This window comes from Conger conger, chromosome 6 (genome assembly GCF_963514075.1).
Source record: "Conger conger chromosome 6, fConCon1.1, whole genome shotgun sequence".
In the NCBI taxonomy this organism is placed as follows: domain Eukaryota; kingdom Metazoa; phylum Chordata; class Actinopteri; order Anguilliformes; family Congridae; genus Conger; species Conger conger.
The window spans coordinates 29690319-29704732 of NC_083765.1; the positions used below are offsets into that span (position 1 = coordinate 29690319).

Genomic DNA, 14414 nt, shown 5'->3' on the forward strand with positions numbered 1-14414 from the left:
CATATTCAAAACAATCAGCATTTATCTGACAAGCTGTTATGACCCACATGTACATGTAGGTATTACTGGTAATTTGACAGATGACTTTATCCCCAGGATTAATGTTAATATTTCTCTTTTCATTTTGTTTTCAAAGGACGTCGCAGCTGTCGGGTGCATGGCAAGCCCCTTGACACGGGGCCGGCTTTAATGTGTCCTTGTGAACTGACAGCCCTGGAAAAAAGGGATTCCGCATCTGATTTCCATACATGCTTCTGCCAGTTCTACTCTGAAAGACTGACAGAAGGATTTTTATGTTTTTATGTTTTAGTTTTTTTTTGACTGACTGACAGACACACACGCCCGCGGATGCCCTCGTTCACCCCGCATGCCAGCGCACGGGCTCACACACACAAGCGCGCCGGCACGGAAACGTGCGTGCAGATGCGCTTACTGCCATTCGCCGCACACACATGCTAACCATTGATCTTAATAGTTAAATGTCAACATTGTAGGTCAGATAATAGCCTAATTGCCAACTTAAAGATTTACATTTACATTGCCATCGGGCAGTGTAATCTCACAGTTAAATCCCTGTAGTTTACGTCCAGGCATGCTGGTCGATCGCGTGTCACAGATTGGGGGTGTGCACACAAAATTCCGTGGTCACGCAATATTTGCCTGATATAATATGATAACACCAGGTCTATTTTACCATATGCGACTGGTCGATTGATTTTACTTTTAGGCCAATACAGGTCTCTATACAATTGGATATATTTTGATGTAACGGTAAACTTTGCCAATACATTTAAAATGGCACGGGAGAATTGTGGTGGTGAGATTAACGTGGTCTATTTTTCGCTAATAGCAGGGAATTTTCGCATTCAATATCCAATGGATAATTTGCCTAATGATAACGTATTGATTTAATATTTTTCATGTAGATTGTGGAAAGCTATATATAATGTAACAATCGGCCATAAGCCAACCAACAGCTACATAAATGATTCGATAACAATAATATTGTGGCGTTTGCATTTTAAACCTAGTTTGTACATGTTTGTACACACCAACTGTGGCTATTTCCTGCTTTTCCCAATTCTACTTCAGCCGGAAATAACCATCTATCTTCAGCTGCCTTCAAACTCCCTCCAGTTTAGCCTGCGTAGGACCAGGGAGGTGCCGCCATGGGCAGCTACGATGCTTTCCGGCGCTGTGCCTTAGACAGACAGCCAGCACATACACAAACATCAGGGAAGCACAGAGACACTGACTTTCCCTGCGACGCCACGTGTTTCCTGGCCAGCGTAACAGCCGCAATCAAATCTCTGGCGGTGTCATTGCGATGAGAAGGAGCGAGCGACACAAGGCTTGACGGAGTGTGGGGGGTATGGCATATGAAATATAAAGCGACTGACAGCATGGATGACAGGTGAGCGAGGGCGAGGTGGCGAGGTGGGCAGGCTTCTGGAAGGTTCCAGAAGGCCAGATGGACGGAGCAGGCCAGGGACACGTTTAACGACTGCCGAAAAAGGCGCTCGCTTCCTCTTGCTCTATGGAACGCAGAGCGCATCCCGATTCCGCCACCTGTTGCTTCGTCATCTTAATCATTTAAAACGGTCACAAAGCCCAACAAAAAACCATCTTACCGACAACAGATGTTGATCAATGGCAGTAGAGGGGCAGGCTTTAAGCACAGTTTAAGGGCAGCTTGCGCAGACGTGCTTTGTTTCTGTGGAGGACTTTGAAAAAAAGTGTGAAAAGAGAAAGTTGAATAATAAAAAAAACGAAAGCTGTCAGTGATGCAACAATGCCCCCTGCTGGACCTTCCCGGCACTGCGGCACATTCCGGCTCGCCCAGCGGTCCGAGCTCTGTGGCTGACGGACGGTTTGAGCGGACATGCTCCGAGCAGCAGGCTTCGCAGGGAGACCCAGCGGAATGTGACATGCGAAAGACAACCAGGAAACCTGACTCTGACATATTAATAGACGTTATCCAAAACCCGGATGGCAATGCGATCTCCCTCCTCGAAAGGGGCCGGCTGAATCTAATTTGTTGCTGAAAGGGTATTGGGGGACTTTAAAGCAATAATGCTGGAGCGAATGCAATTACCATAAAAACCTCTGTGCATCTTTCCTCACTCCCCTTCCATCAACTAATGGATCAGAGAGCAAAAAGAACATTCCAGCGCTACACGTGCAGTACAGCCACGGTTCCATGGTGACCGTGAGTTAAGATGTCCCCCCTGAGGTAATTCAATGGGACCATCAGAGGGCAAATACACCTACACCTACATAGTGCACTAGTGACATCACTTCCAGGTGTGCAGTTTATCTGCCTCACATCTGGCACCCATCTCTCCCCTTCTTTATTCCTGAGCGATGCACTGGACCTTGCTTCCCTGAATAGCACTTTGTCCAAAAAAGCTTCTCTTTGCAGCACTACCAGTAACCGGCGGCCATTTTGAACCACCTCAGCTGGGCATTCCACCAGGCATTTCAGTGAAAATGTAAACCTTGTAAGACTGGTCCTATGTCAGCTGAAATTGTGTAGAGTTCTCCTACGCAGAATTATGAGTCATAGACGAAGCTAGGGGGGGAGGGGCGGGTACATCTGCCCCCAACTTTGGGCTAACATAAAATGCCCCCCCTGCCCCCTTCAATATCATGTACTGGATGGTACAGTTAGATCCCGAAGTTGAGACCTGTGTCGTTGCTCTGAAGTGACCCCTACTGCTCTCAGCAGTCCTCTGACACAACCACGTGCACAGGGGATCACCTGACCTGCGCTCCTCACGGCCAGGGTTACCGGCAGGGCAGAGCTGAGCCCTTAGTCAGTCACAGGAACTTTCCAGAACCAACAGAAACTTCCCTAAATACTAGGGGGAGCGGGTTCAGCGGGAAGAGATAAGACACAGTCAATTTACACACACCAAATGTAATATTTATCCTTGAGATATGTAGAGCCTCTACGAAAAAAAAAAGACCAGACCAATTTCAGGCGCTGCATCTTAACATTTTACGAACGGCTCGCTATTTCAGACTTTTTTTTACCCTATTCCTCATACCGCGTTAGCAATTCAAACACGTCGCCTGGAATCCCCCCTCCCCACCCATTTGTTAGCTAACCATTAGTGGGCATTTCTCTCTGGGCAGGATTCCGTTTCCATGGTAATTCTGAAGACCGCTCCTCCTCCCTCTGCATGTTTCATTACCTCAGGTTCCCTGCTCTGTTCAGTTTGGCCTGGGGCAGCCTGGTTCAGCCCGGTTCAGACCCGGTTCAGACCCGCCTGGACAGCCTGTCTCGCTCCACTAGCCATGGAAGGCCCGCACCCAAGGCGAAAATGACCAATGGGGCGTAAACAAACGTATGTAATATCTCAGGCTAATTCATATTCATCTGGACATCATTTTTGCACTGAGGGGGCGAGAGAGTTCTACAGATTACAGACAGTTAAATAAAAGCATACACATTGTTTTCTCCTTCTGCCAGCCTAACCCTCACAACAGCAGAACACCTGAAACAGTCACAGGGTGGATGAAGGTTGGCTTCATTCGATGCAATCACATTTCTCACACTGTTTTTGCAGTAGCCTGACACACACTTCTGAACACATCTCAGCTGTTTGCACACATCACTTCACCTGGCATTTCGCACTTTACAAACTAGTTTTCAACCCACTAACCTGACCCCAGAAGGCAGAATTCCCCAAATCAAATTCACTTTGTGAAAATGATTGGCTATGAGAATGACACTGAGTGGGGTTTCCTTCCCTGTTCTGGAAGGACTGTTTTCAGCTATCATAGTCAATACAGTGCATTGACACAAGAGACCATAGAGCTGCAATACAAAGCATGTACACTGACCTTGAGTGCTTTTGACACACACGGATGGATCCAATGTTACAGACAACGTTTCTATGCAACACCGAATATCACATGCATTCTCCTCACAGACATAGGGCTACAAGAGCTCCATTAGAGAACATGATGACACTTGTCTTTTCTTTGTCCACCTCAGGTGTCAGAGGGCAATAAATCCTCACACAACAATCCGGCTGCTCCAAAGACACCACGTGGAGCTAGCTTCTCACAAACCATGGTACCGTGGGCGGAGACACAGGCATATTCACTCACAAGCACACACTTAACCACTGTAGGTTCACTAGACTGAAGTTGTAAAGCTTCAACTACGAGTTTAAGGTAGTCCTGGATGTACAGAATAGGATGCTGTACATCATGCTGTCATAACACAATTAAACATGTTTATTAAAATAATGAGTTCTGAGAAAAAATGAGGCCTTCCGCTTTCCAAAAAAATAAACAGCTTTGCAATGTTCATAAAAAAATATACACAGATAGCAGGGTTCCTCAATCCTGGTCCTAGAGAGCCACAAGTTCTGCTGGCTTTTGTCATTCAGCACTTAGGTAGCTCAGCAATTGATCGGTTGAGGCCGATGATTAAACAGCTAACTCCAGCTCACCTGGTTTCTTGGGTCTGAATCGGCTGCTGCTCTTAAGGTGAAAACAAAAGGCAGTGGACTCTGTGGCTCTCCAGGACCAGGATTGAGAATCACCGATTTATAGGAAACTGGCCACTACCAAGATGGATAAACAAGCCCAGTGTCTGCAGCCAGCACAGCAGGGAAGCGTAATGGAAGGCAGGAGCCCCACCGTGGAGGTGTGCTGGGAGGAAGGGGCCGGCTCGCTGCAGGACTGGACACACGAGAGCTTAGCCAGACACTCAGAGAGCTCTGCACAGTGGCCTGCAGCCAAGGCCTCCACCGAGGAGACGAGAAGCCACCTGAGACACGGACTCCCGCCAAACCGTGTTCACTGCTTACGGCAACTTCACTGAGACCTAAGCATATTTTGGGCGATGTTCCCTCCTCTTTAGTTTTTAACTCATAACGTTAATCTGCCTTTACCTTCTCCATCAAGTCATGGCACTTTTTTTTTTTTCAGAACAGGCTAAGCTACATGCATTATGTGTGTGTGTGTGTGTGTGTGAACTGCAATGCTACAGTTAGCATCCTGCTAAACCACATGCATAATTCCAGAGGGGAGCAGGGTTACCGTAACCTATTTTCTTCCCGCTTTTTTCTTCTTCTTCTTCATCCCACTGAAGCTGTAAAGCTCTTCTGATCCTCTCAGCATCTCTGCTCCATACAAACTCACCCAGCCCACGTGTAGAAGATTATGGCGTAAGCAGGCTGAGATGGGGAACAGTGTATTTGTACCCGCACCCTATCTCCTGGTGGCTCTTCAGGAGGACATATGTTCCACCCTTCAAAATCTGCAGGTCCTCCACTTATTTTTCTCTTGAAGCGAACAGGGGGTTTGGCCGTATGCAAGCTTAAAGGCCGTTGGCGCTCTTTTGGGATTGTCTTGGCGTGCCAGTGAATTACCCTCTCCTGGAATAAGCTTCCGGCCCTAATGTCGGGGATTATCTGTGAGAAACCCGCCGCGCACTTATCCGCACCTCCTTACGGTCTCTCGCCTCTCCCTGCGAGGGGCTTCCTGCTCTGAGCTCGCTCACAGTTGGTCATCCATCTTCCATTCTCAGGATCCTGCCGTGTGCTCGTTCTCAGTTCTGCCCCCTAGTGGTGGAATGTGCTACTTAGCTCTGCAGAGGCAGAGGCTTATACAGGTAAAGTATATATATATACACACACACACACACACACACCAGGTATCATGAAATCACGGTCCTCCAGGGCCAGAACGGCTGGTTTTCCACACTCCCTTTACCTGACTCAGGTGTGAAGACAATCCGGCCAATCAGTCGCACAAATTGTTCAGTTCATTAACCGGGAGAAAAGAAAACCAGGGCTGGATTCTGATTGAAGGCCCAGACCCACTTCAACCACACTGCCGCATCATAGAGCATATGGCACAAATGAACTGTTCCTTTCATCAGCAGGGCAGGCAGGTTCATAATGAAAATAACCACATCACCAGTCTCCAAGCTACAATAGGGTGATATCCTGCATATGTAACTGCCACTCCAGTGCATTACAGTCATGAAACCTAATGTATACACAGCAAACACAAGACATTCAATTAATTTCAAATACCAGGACACTTGGGCCTTTTTCCATCTTAGCGTAAACAGTGAAGGTGTTTCGTTTGTTTCATTTGTTTATTTGTTTGTTTAAAGGATCCCCATTAGCTGATGCCATGGTGATCAGCTAGTCTTCCCACATAAAAGCGTCTTTGGATTCTTCAATATATTCATAGGTCAGATGTGTTTTTAAAATGATATAGTTCTCCTTTGGTTTGTAGTCATGGAGCTTTATAGTATCATTTGCATTCTGCACTTTTAACTTATTAATGATAAAACAGCTTGGATAAGCATAAAAAAATAAAGTGCTATGTCGCTAAAGAGCACATGATAACTTCACAAGGTATAAAAAGATAAATTCCACATTTCCCCCACAGTCTTGGACAGCTGTAAACGTTTGCACCTTAATTTTAACACCCTATAATGTATGGGTGTTATTGAGGAGAAAATGTTGCCGAACATAAATTCTATGACAAAGTGTGAAAACACCTTAATGCCCAACACGTTAAAGCGGCTAAACAGATGCCTTTCACACAGACCTGACGAAAAAAAAATAGCCAATCAAAAAGTATTTTTCGCTTCTTTTCTTAAAGGGGCAGATACGACAGGCTATTTTACCCCAGTGAGACATATTAAGGGCGCTCTCCGTTGAAACCCAGACACGGCTCCTCACCACCTGTTGCATGAACACCTAGGCCAGTGTCTGCAGGCATCCACTTCAGCTGTGCACTACACCACGTGATTTCACTAATTATCTTCTTATCTGAACCAAGCGGGTTAAATAATGAGTAAAATCAGGTGGTGTTGTGCACGGTCAGAGCGAATGCCTGCAGACACTGTGGCCCGCAGGAGGAGTTGAGTAGAACTGTACTAGGCTTTTAAGGAGAGATATCCAAGTCTCAGCACAGCTTTCCAGCTGCGACTCCCCTCACACAAAGTGCTTTCCCCCGCTGCGTCTACACAACAGAAGCGTGGTGATTGACTCGAGGCCTGTGGCCCGGGGATTATCCGGGGCCCGGCTCCGCCGTCGCCTCTCTCTCGGTCCCCGGTGAATCCAGGAGCCCTCGGTAAGAGCTAGGGGCTTAGCCAGCCCCGGGGAGAGGACTGGAGCGAGCGTCACTCTGCGTATCGACCACGCCGAGACAACCTCCTTCACCGATCCATTACCGAGAGCCGGGTTCCCGCTCCATTAGGATGCAGGAGGCAGCGTTTATTACCATTCCCTGCACCTGGCTGTACGCTTCGGGCCGCGCCGCGGGAATTCAATACCGACCGCGGCGGAGAAGACGCCAAGGTCTCGGCACAGAGCGGCTAACTGGCCTGATTTAATTGCTCGCTCCTGCAATCAAACCGCCTCACTCTTCTTCATCCGACATGAATTTGTTTATGCAGACAGACATATAATTAATTAGAGGGTATACAAGGTCAACAAGACTTGTACCATCTGATCTGGAACTCAATTTGCAGGTTCAGATGCTGCTGTATTTTCGTTTGTGCCTGTAGTATATGGCTGTGGCCACAAGAGGTCACTCCTGCGTTGGTGCGGATCGATTACTGTGTTGTTTTGAATTTCAAAGCGAGTCCATGACCAATAAAAAATAAAACTCAATTCTGACATTATGGGTAACCCGTGCATCACTTCAAAATCAGTCGTATATCAACAGTACATAAATATCAGAAGTCCTAACTTATTATTGGAATCAACTCGTACCTATTCCTTGCGAACTTGCTGGACATATGGCTTATTTATAATGCACAAAACACAAGGCAAACTTTAAACTTCCAGAGCAGTAAAATATTATATTCCATTTTCTTAAACACTGCTCAAAGCACTGCGTGTTCATTCTACCCATTCACAGACTACGTGTGCCCTTCACTGACTTTCACCTTGAGAAAACAGCAGCACTCCACAGCCTATGACAGAGGAACTGGGTATCTATGCTGAATGTTTCTACCCTGCTGCTGTGCTGCACATTTTCATCAGGTGCTTTAAAGAAACACAGCAATAAAACTACACTGCAGACTGCCAGTACTTGTACAGTGACAAAATTATTGTTGTTTTGACTCTGTACTCCAGCGCATTGGATTTGAAATAAAACGACGAACACGAGGTTAAACTGCAGACTGTCAGTTTTAATTTGAGAGTATTTACATCCATATGGGGCGACGCGTGTCAGAATTACAGCCCTTTTTATGCACGGTTCCCCCGTTTTCGGGAGTAAAAGTAATTGGCGTGCTTTCACGGGAGCCGCACTAAAGCAGCAGAAGTGGGTAGCACTAATCGGGGACGGTAATTTGGTATAATAATTAATGAGCGGCTGTATCTCGCAGAGAGGCGCGTCTGGGATCAAACGCTGCTGACATGTGCAGCTGTGGCGGGCTGATTTATCCCTGCGGGGGGGGGGGGGCTTTACTCCGGCTCCCCCAGCCTTTCCGGGGACGGGCGGAGACAGCTGGGCCTCTGAGAGCCACTCGCGCTGTCCTAGAAGGCTGTCTCAATCGTCTCACACGTCCAGTAACTCTCAGCCAGCGCAGCCCAGCTACACGCCCCTCTGTCCCCACTGCTGAGGTCACGGCACCAATGCGAATGCATTCGTACTGCAAATCCTTTTCATTTTATTTTCATTCTTATAATTTTTTAGTATGTTAGTAGTATAACGGCGCTGTGACATGATGCAAGTGGAAGCTGTGGGACCTGCTGAGACACTTTGAGTGGGAAGTGACTGCCTCCAGAGTGACTGCGACTGTAACTGATAGCTCTCTTCTGGCTGCATGTCTTACGAAGAGTTACCGGGCAGACAACCTCCTCTAAATTGAATGACACAGTCGCAATATTACATCACTATCCATGTATGCAGTCAGTAATGTTTCTAAATGTACAGTAGGCCATACTCAAAAATCATTAGTGGAGACATCAGGTTTGTTTAGAAGGGTTCCCTTACCGCTTCAAAAGGAGTCTGCAGACACAGTTCTGGAAGGCTGGGGCCTAGCCTAACTCGGCTTGTATTTCCACTAATTGTCCTAGCTGAATTAGCTAATTAGCCGCACAGTGTATATATTAACTTGTATATTAGATCTCGGTAAAGCGTTTCATATGGAGTCAGAAGAACTTAGGTCCATCTGTTATTCATGAGCTTATGGAGAAATGTAGACCACATAGGCGATGAGGCCAATTAAATCATGGAGAGCTGAAATGGACAGGAACCCCAGAGAAAGTTAAGGCCCTCCACGGCCTCTCCTGCACTGCACACAGACAGAAACGCCCATATCCGCTCTCAGGGCCCGAGGGCCCGGCGATACTTCCACTAGAAGCGCTGACTCATTCCAGGTCAGCAGTGTCATTTTTAACAACCGGATACCCAGAGAGCCGCTGTTTCATCATTAAACAGCTTCACGCCTACAAACAGGCCTTTACGAACGGATTACCCAGCCCCTTATAAAAGGATTACGCGGGTCCTGCGGTGACATTTCAGAGGGACGACCTCGAGCAGAGAGCGTCCTGACTCTTTATTAGCTTTGATTGGCAATCTGAAGATAAGAGCTGCAGAGGGCCGGCTACAGGAGAAGAGCCTGGAGATATCTGCCGTGACGCAGACAGCGCTAGTGGAGAACCGGGCTTCGCTTTGTTGTGCTATCAGGCAGCCATTTTATTCTACAAACAATACAAACGGCAGCAACGCCGCTGTCCTCCTCACACAGAAGCTATAAGGGATGGGAGCGTCTCAGATGAAGTGGAGTTCAGCTAGTGGCGCTACGCGTAGCCTAGCGCATCCACTTGAAGTGCAGAGAAGTAACTCTCCTCACTTCATGAACCCGGCGCAGATGAAAGCAGAGATTGGACGGCCGGGAGAGAAAAAGCTAATCTGCGAGGCCGCGCTTAAGAGTTATCACGTTGTGCGGGAGAGGCCTCTTGTGACGCGGCTCAGCGATTCACGACACGCGCTGAGCGACTCCAATCAAACCCTCACTCGATATGTGGCGCTTTACCAAAGTGGCTCGTATGGCAAAATCGATTGTGAAATTGCACAACAGGCCCGGTTTTCACGGTTCTTGTGAGCGGGGCGGGCAGCGCTGGGCTCTGTACAGCCAGCGCACGCTTTACGGGCCGGGCTGGTGACAAACCACAGACTGCCTGTGCTCTCTCTTCATCCCAAGTGATCGATTTCCCCCTTTACCTTCTGCCGTGTAATTACCATGAGCAGCGCTGCACTGCTGCAAACGGCTTCACACCAACACTGGCGTATCTGCAGTAACTCATGGCTTCTACAATGCTAAGCAAAACAAAACATTGCTTGTGTTTGTTTACAACAGTTGTTGAGAAGACTTACACGAGGAACAAGACAGAGAGCTGTGCAGGGAGTACTGACCGTGAAAAAGGTGAGCCCTGTTAATTCACCAGAAGCTGCTGTCCTATCACTAAGTAATGCAATAGACACAACCAGGACCTCTTGACATTCTTTAGCCATAGTAGCCTACACTTAGATAAATCCAGTTTAATCCATATCCCAAAGAGCAATTTTTCTCATTTCTGCATGTAAATACAAAATCAGGGTATAAATAGGCAATTTTAGAGCACTTTACAAGCGATTGCGATATCCCTTATGTGAGAATAGAGTGGCTAATTTATTTGAATAATACATGTAGCCCCTGCAAACTAATCTAAGCAGGTTTACAAGGCTTTATTCAATAACTGCAATGGCTTGCCATTTGGACTCCTCAAGGCCCCCCTATCATTTCGTAATTATGCAGGTCAGAAAAATCAGGCCTCAGTTAAAGGCACAATAGGTCATTTCAGACTTCTAACGGTCAAAGCACAACAGTGTTTATCCCTCCCCATTCTCTGTGAAGGCCCCGCCCTCCTCAACCCCCTTCACAGCCATTGGCAATTAGAACCAATTTTCAACCAATGAGCTTGAATTATTGTACAGCCGTACAATGTTTTGGTACAGAGAGGCGGGCCATCAACGGTATATTTTGAAACCTGAATTTAAGGACAGCACAGGCAGAGGGTGAGTCAACATGTCAGTGAGCCTTTTTCAATGATAGGAAGGGATTTACAATGGTCTTGTAACACCAAAATATCGCCTATTGTACCTTTAAAATTCCAAGTTCAATCTTTTCCATGCAGTGACATTCATTTTCTAAGAAAATTAACCAAACAAAACCTGCAATAAACATGTTTAAATACAGCCACTAGATGGCAAACTGCATTGAGTCGCATTGAATGACTGATCATTTTCATATTTTTTCAGCATTTCTTCTGAACTTTTACACTGCAGTGGTCCGCAAAAATAATCTCATCATATTTATGGAATATTTCCAAGAAAATGCTTAAATATGAACAAATGGCAAAACTGAAAATCTTTTGAAATTAAAAATATTATAACGTTAAATTTCATATTTTCATACCTTTCAAGTTAAGAATAACTGTGAGAAAAAAAAACTGAATTATGAACTGGGAAATTAACCAAATAAAAATATTTACAAATCAGAGAGCTGAAAACACTTTAAAATGAAAAATTCTGCAATGCTGGATGACAAATATGTAAACACAAATTGAATTTAGACTATCAGGATAGAATACGCTGCCCTTGAAGTGACACTGCAGGAAAAAGAAGAGATTCACTGTATATAAACGGCCACTAGATGGCAGCATCTCCCTGTGTTATAGTCAGCTAAAGTTCCATTTGTATAGTTGGATTTTCTAAACTGTATTTCCAAATTTTGAAGCTGCAATGGTATGTGACTAATCTGATTTTAAGTAACATGCTTCCATGTATGCTATAATATGCAACACTACTACAAATTGTATTTTCAATGCAATTTAGCATGTATATAGTAAAATGATTTGACAATAATCTACAATGTAAAGTGTGGCAGTGATAAATGCTGGGAGCATTGGCATGGTAGAGTCAGCTCCATGCTAAATGGCTCTGTCCATACCGTAACCTTATACATAAATCTATCTACATTCTAAATCTGCACTGTTCCCTGAAATGCTTTATAAATATGGCCCTTCGCGTATGTTTTAGTGACTAAACTTCACTGGAGTAAAACAGCCTGTCCATGGAAACAGCTGTGCTTCAATCTGTACAGTTATGGATGACAGTTCTCCATTAGAGCCCACAGTTCTGAGTGGCAGTATCAATGCTGAATGGCAGTGCTTTTGTTTGCCTGTCTGTGAGACGCGTTGCTCGTGTGGTTTCATCTTAAAATATTCCATTGTGTTATGAGACACAGGGGCTCTCTGCCATTCAATCACTCTGAACACTTCACACTGTAAACAGTCCTTACATCACGTAAAAAAGATACAGTAACAGACACCAATAACCATCAGCTTGTGTGATCTCTAATACTGTAAACAGGGGTTCTCTTTCTTAATTAAACAAGCCTAACTGCCAAATTAAATGTACTTTAACACATGTAAATGTCAGTGAGCTTGTAGTTGGTCATACTAAGCACACGCCTAGTCAGTGGCCCTTCATGTCAAACTGTGTTTGAGCCCAGTCAGACACCATACTGTATTACTTTTTCATCGAAATCTTTTTCCTTTTTTTCGTATCTGCAGTTTATGAAGCACGTTGTGGCCCTTGTCCTTGAAAAGTGCTATACAAATAAAGTTTACTTACTTACAATATTCATTACACAGGCAGTAAAGTTGCGTGGTTGTGTCATTTAGAAGCCATTTAAACATTTGACTTGCTCGCCCATACAGTATAGTTTACGTGTCTGAAGTAAACTGTAGTGTAAAGTCTAGTGCCTGACCGGACTGTGAAAGAAAGGGCAGCTCCTTATGTCCTGAAACAAGGTGGTGCTTCCTCCACGCGATACGATGCGTTTTAATGCGCAGCCATAACTGCCCTGAATTCACTCCCTTTTGAAGTCGACGCAGGCAGAAGGCAGAGCTGTCAGATTACCATCACAAAGACGTTCAGGGCACAGTGTATGTTGAGAATAGTTAAGTCTGCGTTTAGACATTTCTCTAAATGACTTCTCACTGTACTGTAGAATAGGCACAGCTGTCCAAGACTGCTGGATGATTTGAGTTTACCCAGCCCAGATGCCACTGCGAATTATCACTGAATAATGTACGGCATGTTTTATTGTCACGGACACTTAAAAGAACTCTCACAAGTATTTACATAATAAGAAAGTAGAAAGGCTTTTCCTCAGTCCGGGGAAAAGTTTCCTAATTTAACATTTGTGAAGCCCCCCCGCAGGGTTTGATCACAGATAGAAGGCAGATTTTGTGCTGATATGGTAAGTTCTCTTCCGGATTTTGATCAGGCACGCCATGTTCTTCTGAGCCTCATAGAAGGTCATGCAAGAATAAAACAAAGAATGTCTGCCGCTATTACGGGGAGCGACAATATGACACACATTGATGAATAATTCCTTGCATTTATATCATTTTGTGCACTTATATTGCCCTTTTCTCACCGGCCGGCGACTCAAAGTGCTTTACAGTGATGAGGGAGAAACTTTCCTCGACCACCATCAATGTGTAGCACCCATCTGGGAGAAGCACGGCAGCCATTTTGAGTCAGACCCTCACCGCACACCAGCCGAGATGGACGGGGAGATTAACAAGCTGATTAACCGACTGAGTGATAGACTTACTAACAGTCTGATCGTCACTCTTCGATTGGCTGAGCGAATGATAGACTCCCTAACAGCCTGACGGTCAGACTCTCCGATTGGCCGGCCGAATGACTGACACTCACTCACAGCGGGCACGCGATTGGCCGCGGCTGAATGATTGACACTCAGCCCGGACAGAGCGGGCGCGCGGTTGGCTGAACGATCGACACTCACGTCGAACTCGTTGAGGGCGGCGGCCAGCTCCCCGATGCCGGCGTGGCCGTGCTTCTCGTCGTTGGGCGAGGAGGCCTGGGCGGCGCTGGAGATGCCGGCGATGGCCTCCTGCACCTGCTTGAAGACGTAGTCGCGGTTGGCGCGCGTGGCCGCCACGTCAGGGTGCCGCAGGAAGGCCTGGGAGGCTGTGTACAGCATGGTGGCGTTCTTCTTCAGGGCCCCCCGTGCCGCCGCCATCTCGTCCCGACACTGAGGGTCCTTCAGCTCCTGAGGGGAGGGGGCATTTCTGTTTTTATCATACACTCACTGAGCGCTTTATTAGGAACACCTACTTATTCATGTGATTATCTAATCAGCCCATCATGTGGCAGCAGTGCAATGCATACGGTCATGCAGATACGGGTCAGGAGTTTCAATTAATGTTCACATCAACCATCAGAATGGGGAGAAAATGCGATATGAGTGACTTTGACCGTGGAATGATTGTTGGTGCCAGACAAGAGTCACGCACCAACGCTCTATGTTTGCAGCAGTTCCCCAATCACAATACAAA

The 14414-nt window shown here is 46.2% G+C and overlaps 1 protein-coding gene across 2 annotated transcripts in view; it reads right to left on the bottom strand.

The window, feature by feature from the left end:
• Nucleotides 1-14414, bottom strand: part of ctnna2 (catenin (cadherin-associated protein), alpha 2) — a 390077-nt gene that overhangs the window by 278274 nt on the left and 97389 nt on the right. For both annotated transcript variants that reach the window (XM_061245031.1, XM_061245032.1), the window contains exon 6: nt 13862-14128. In XM_061245031.1, coding sequence (XP_061101015.1) covers nt 13862-14128 — 267 coding nt within the window. The remainder of the gene's footprint in view (nt 1-13861; nt 14129-14414) is intronic.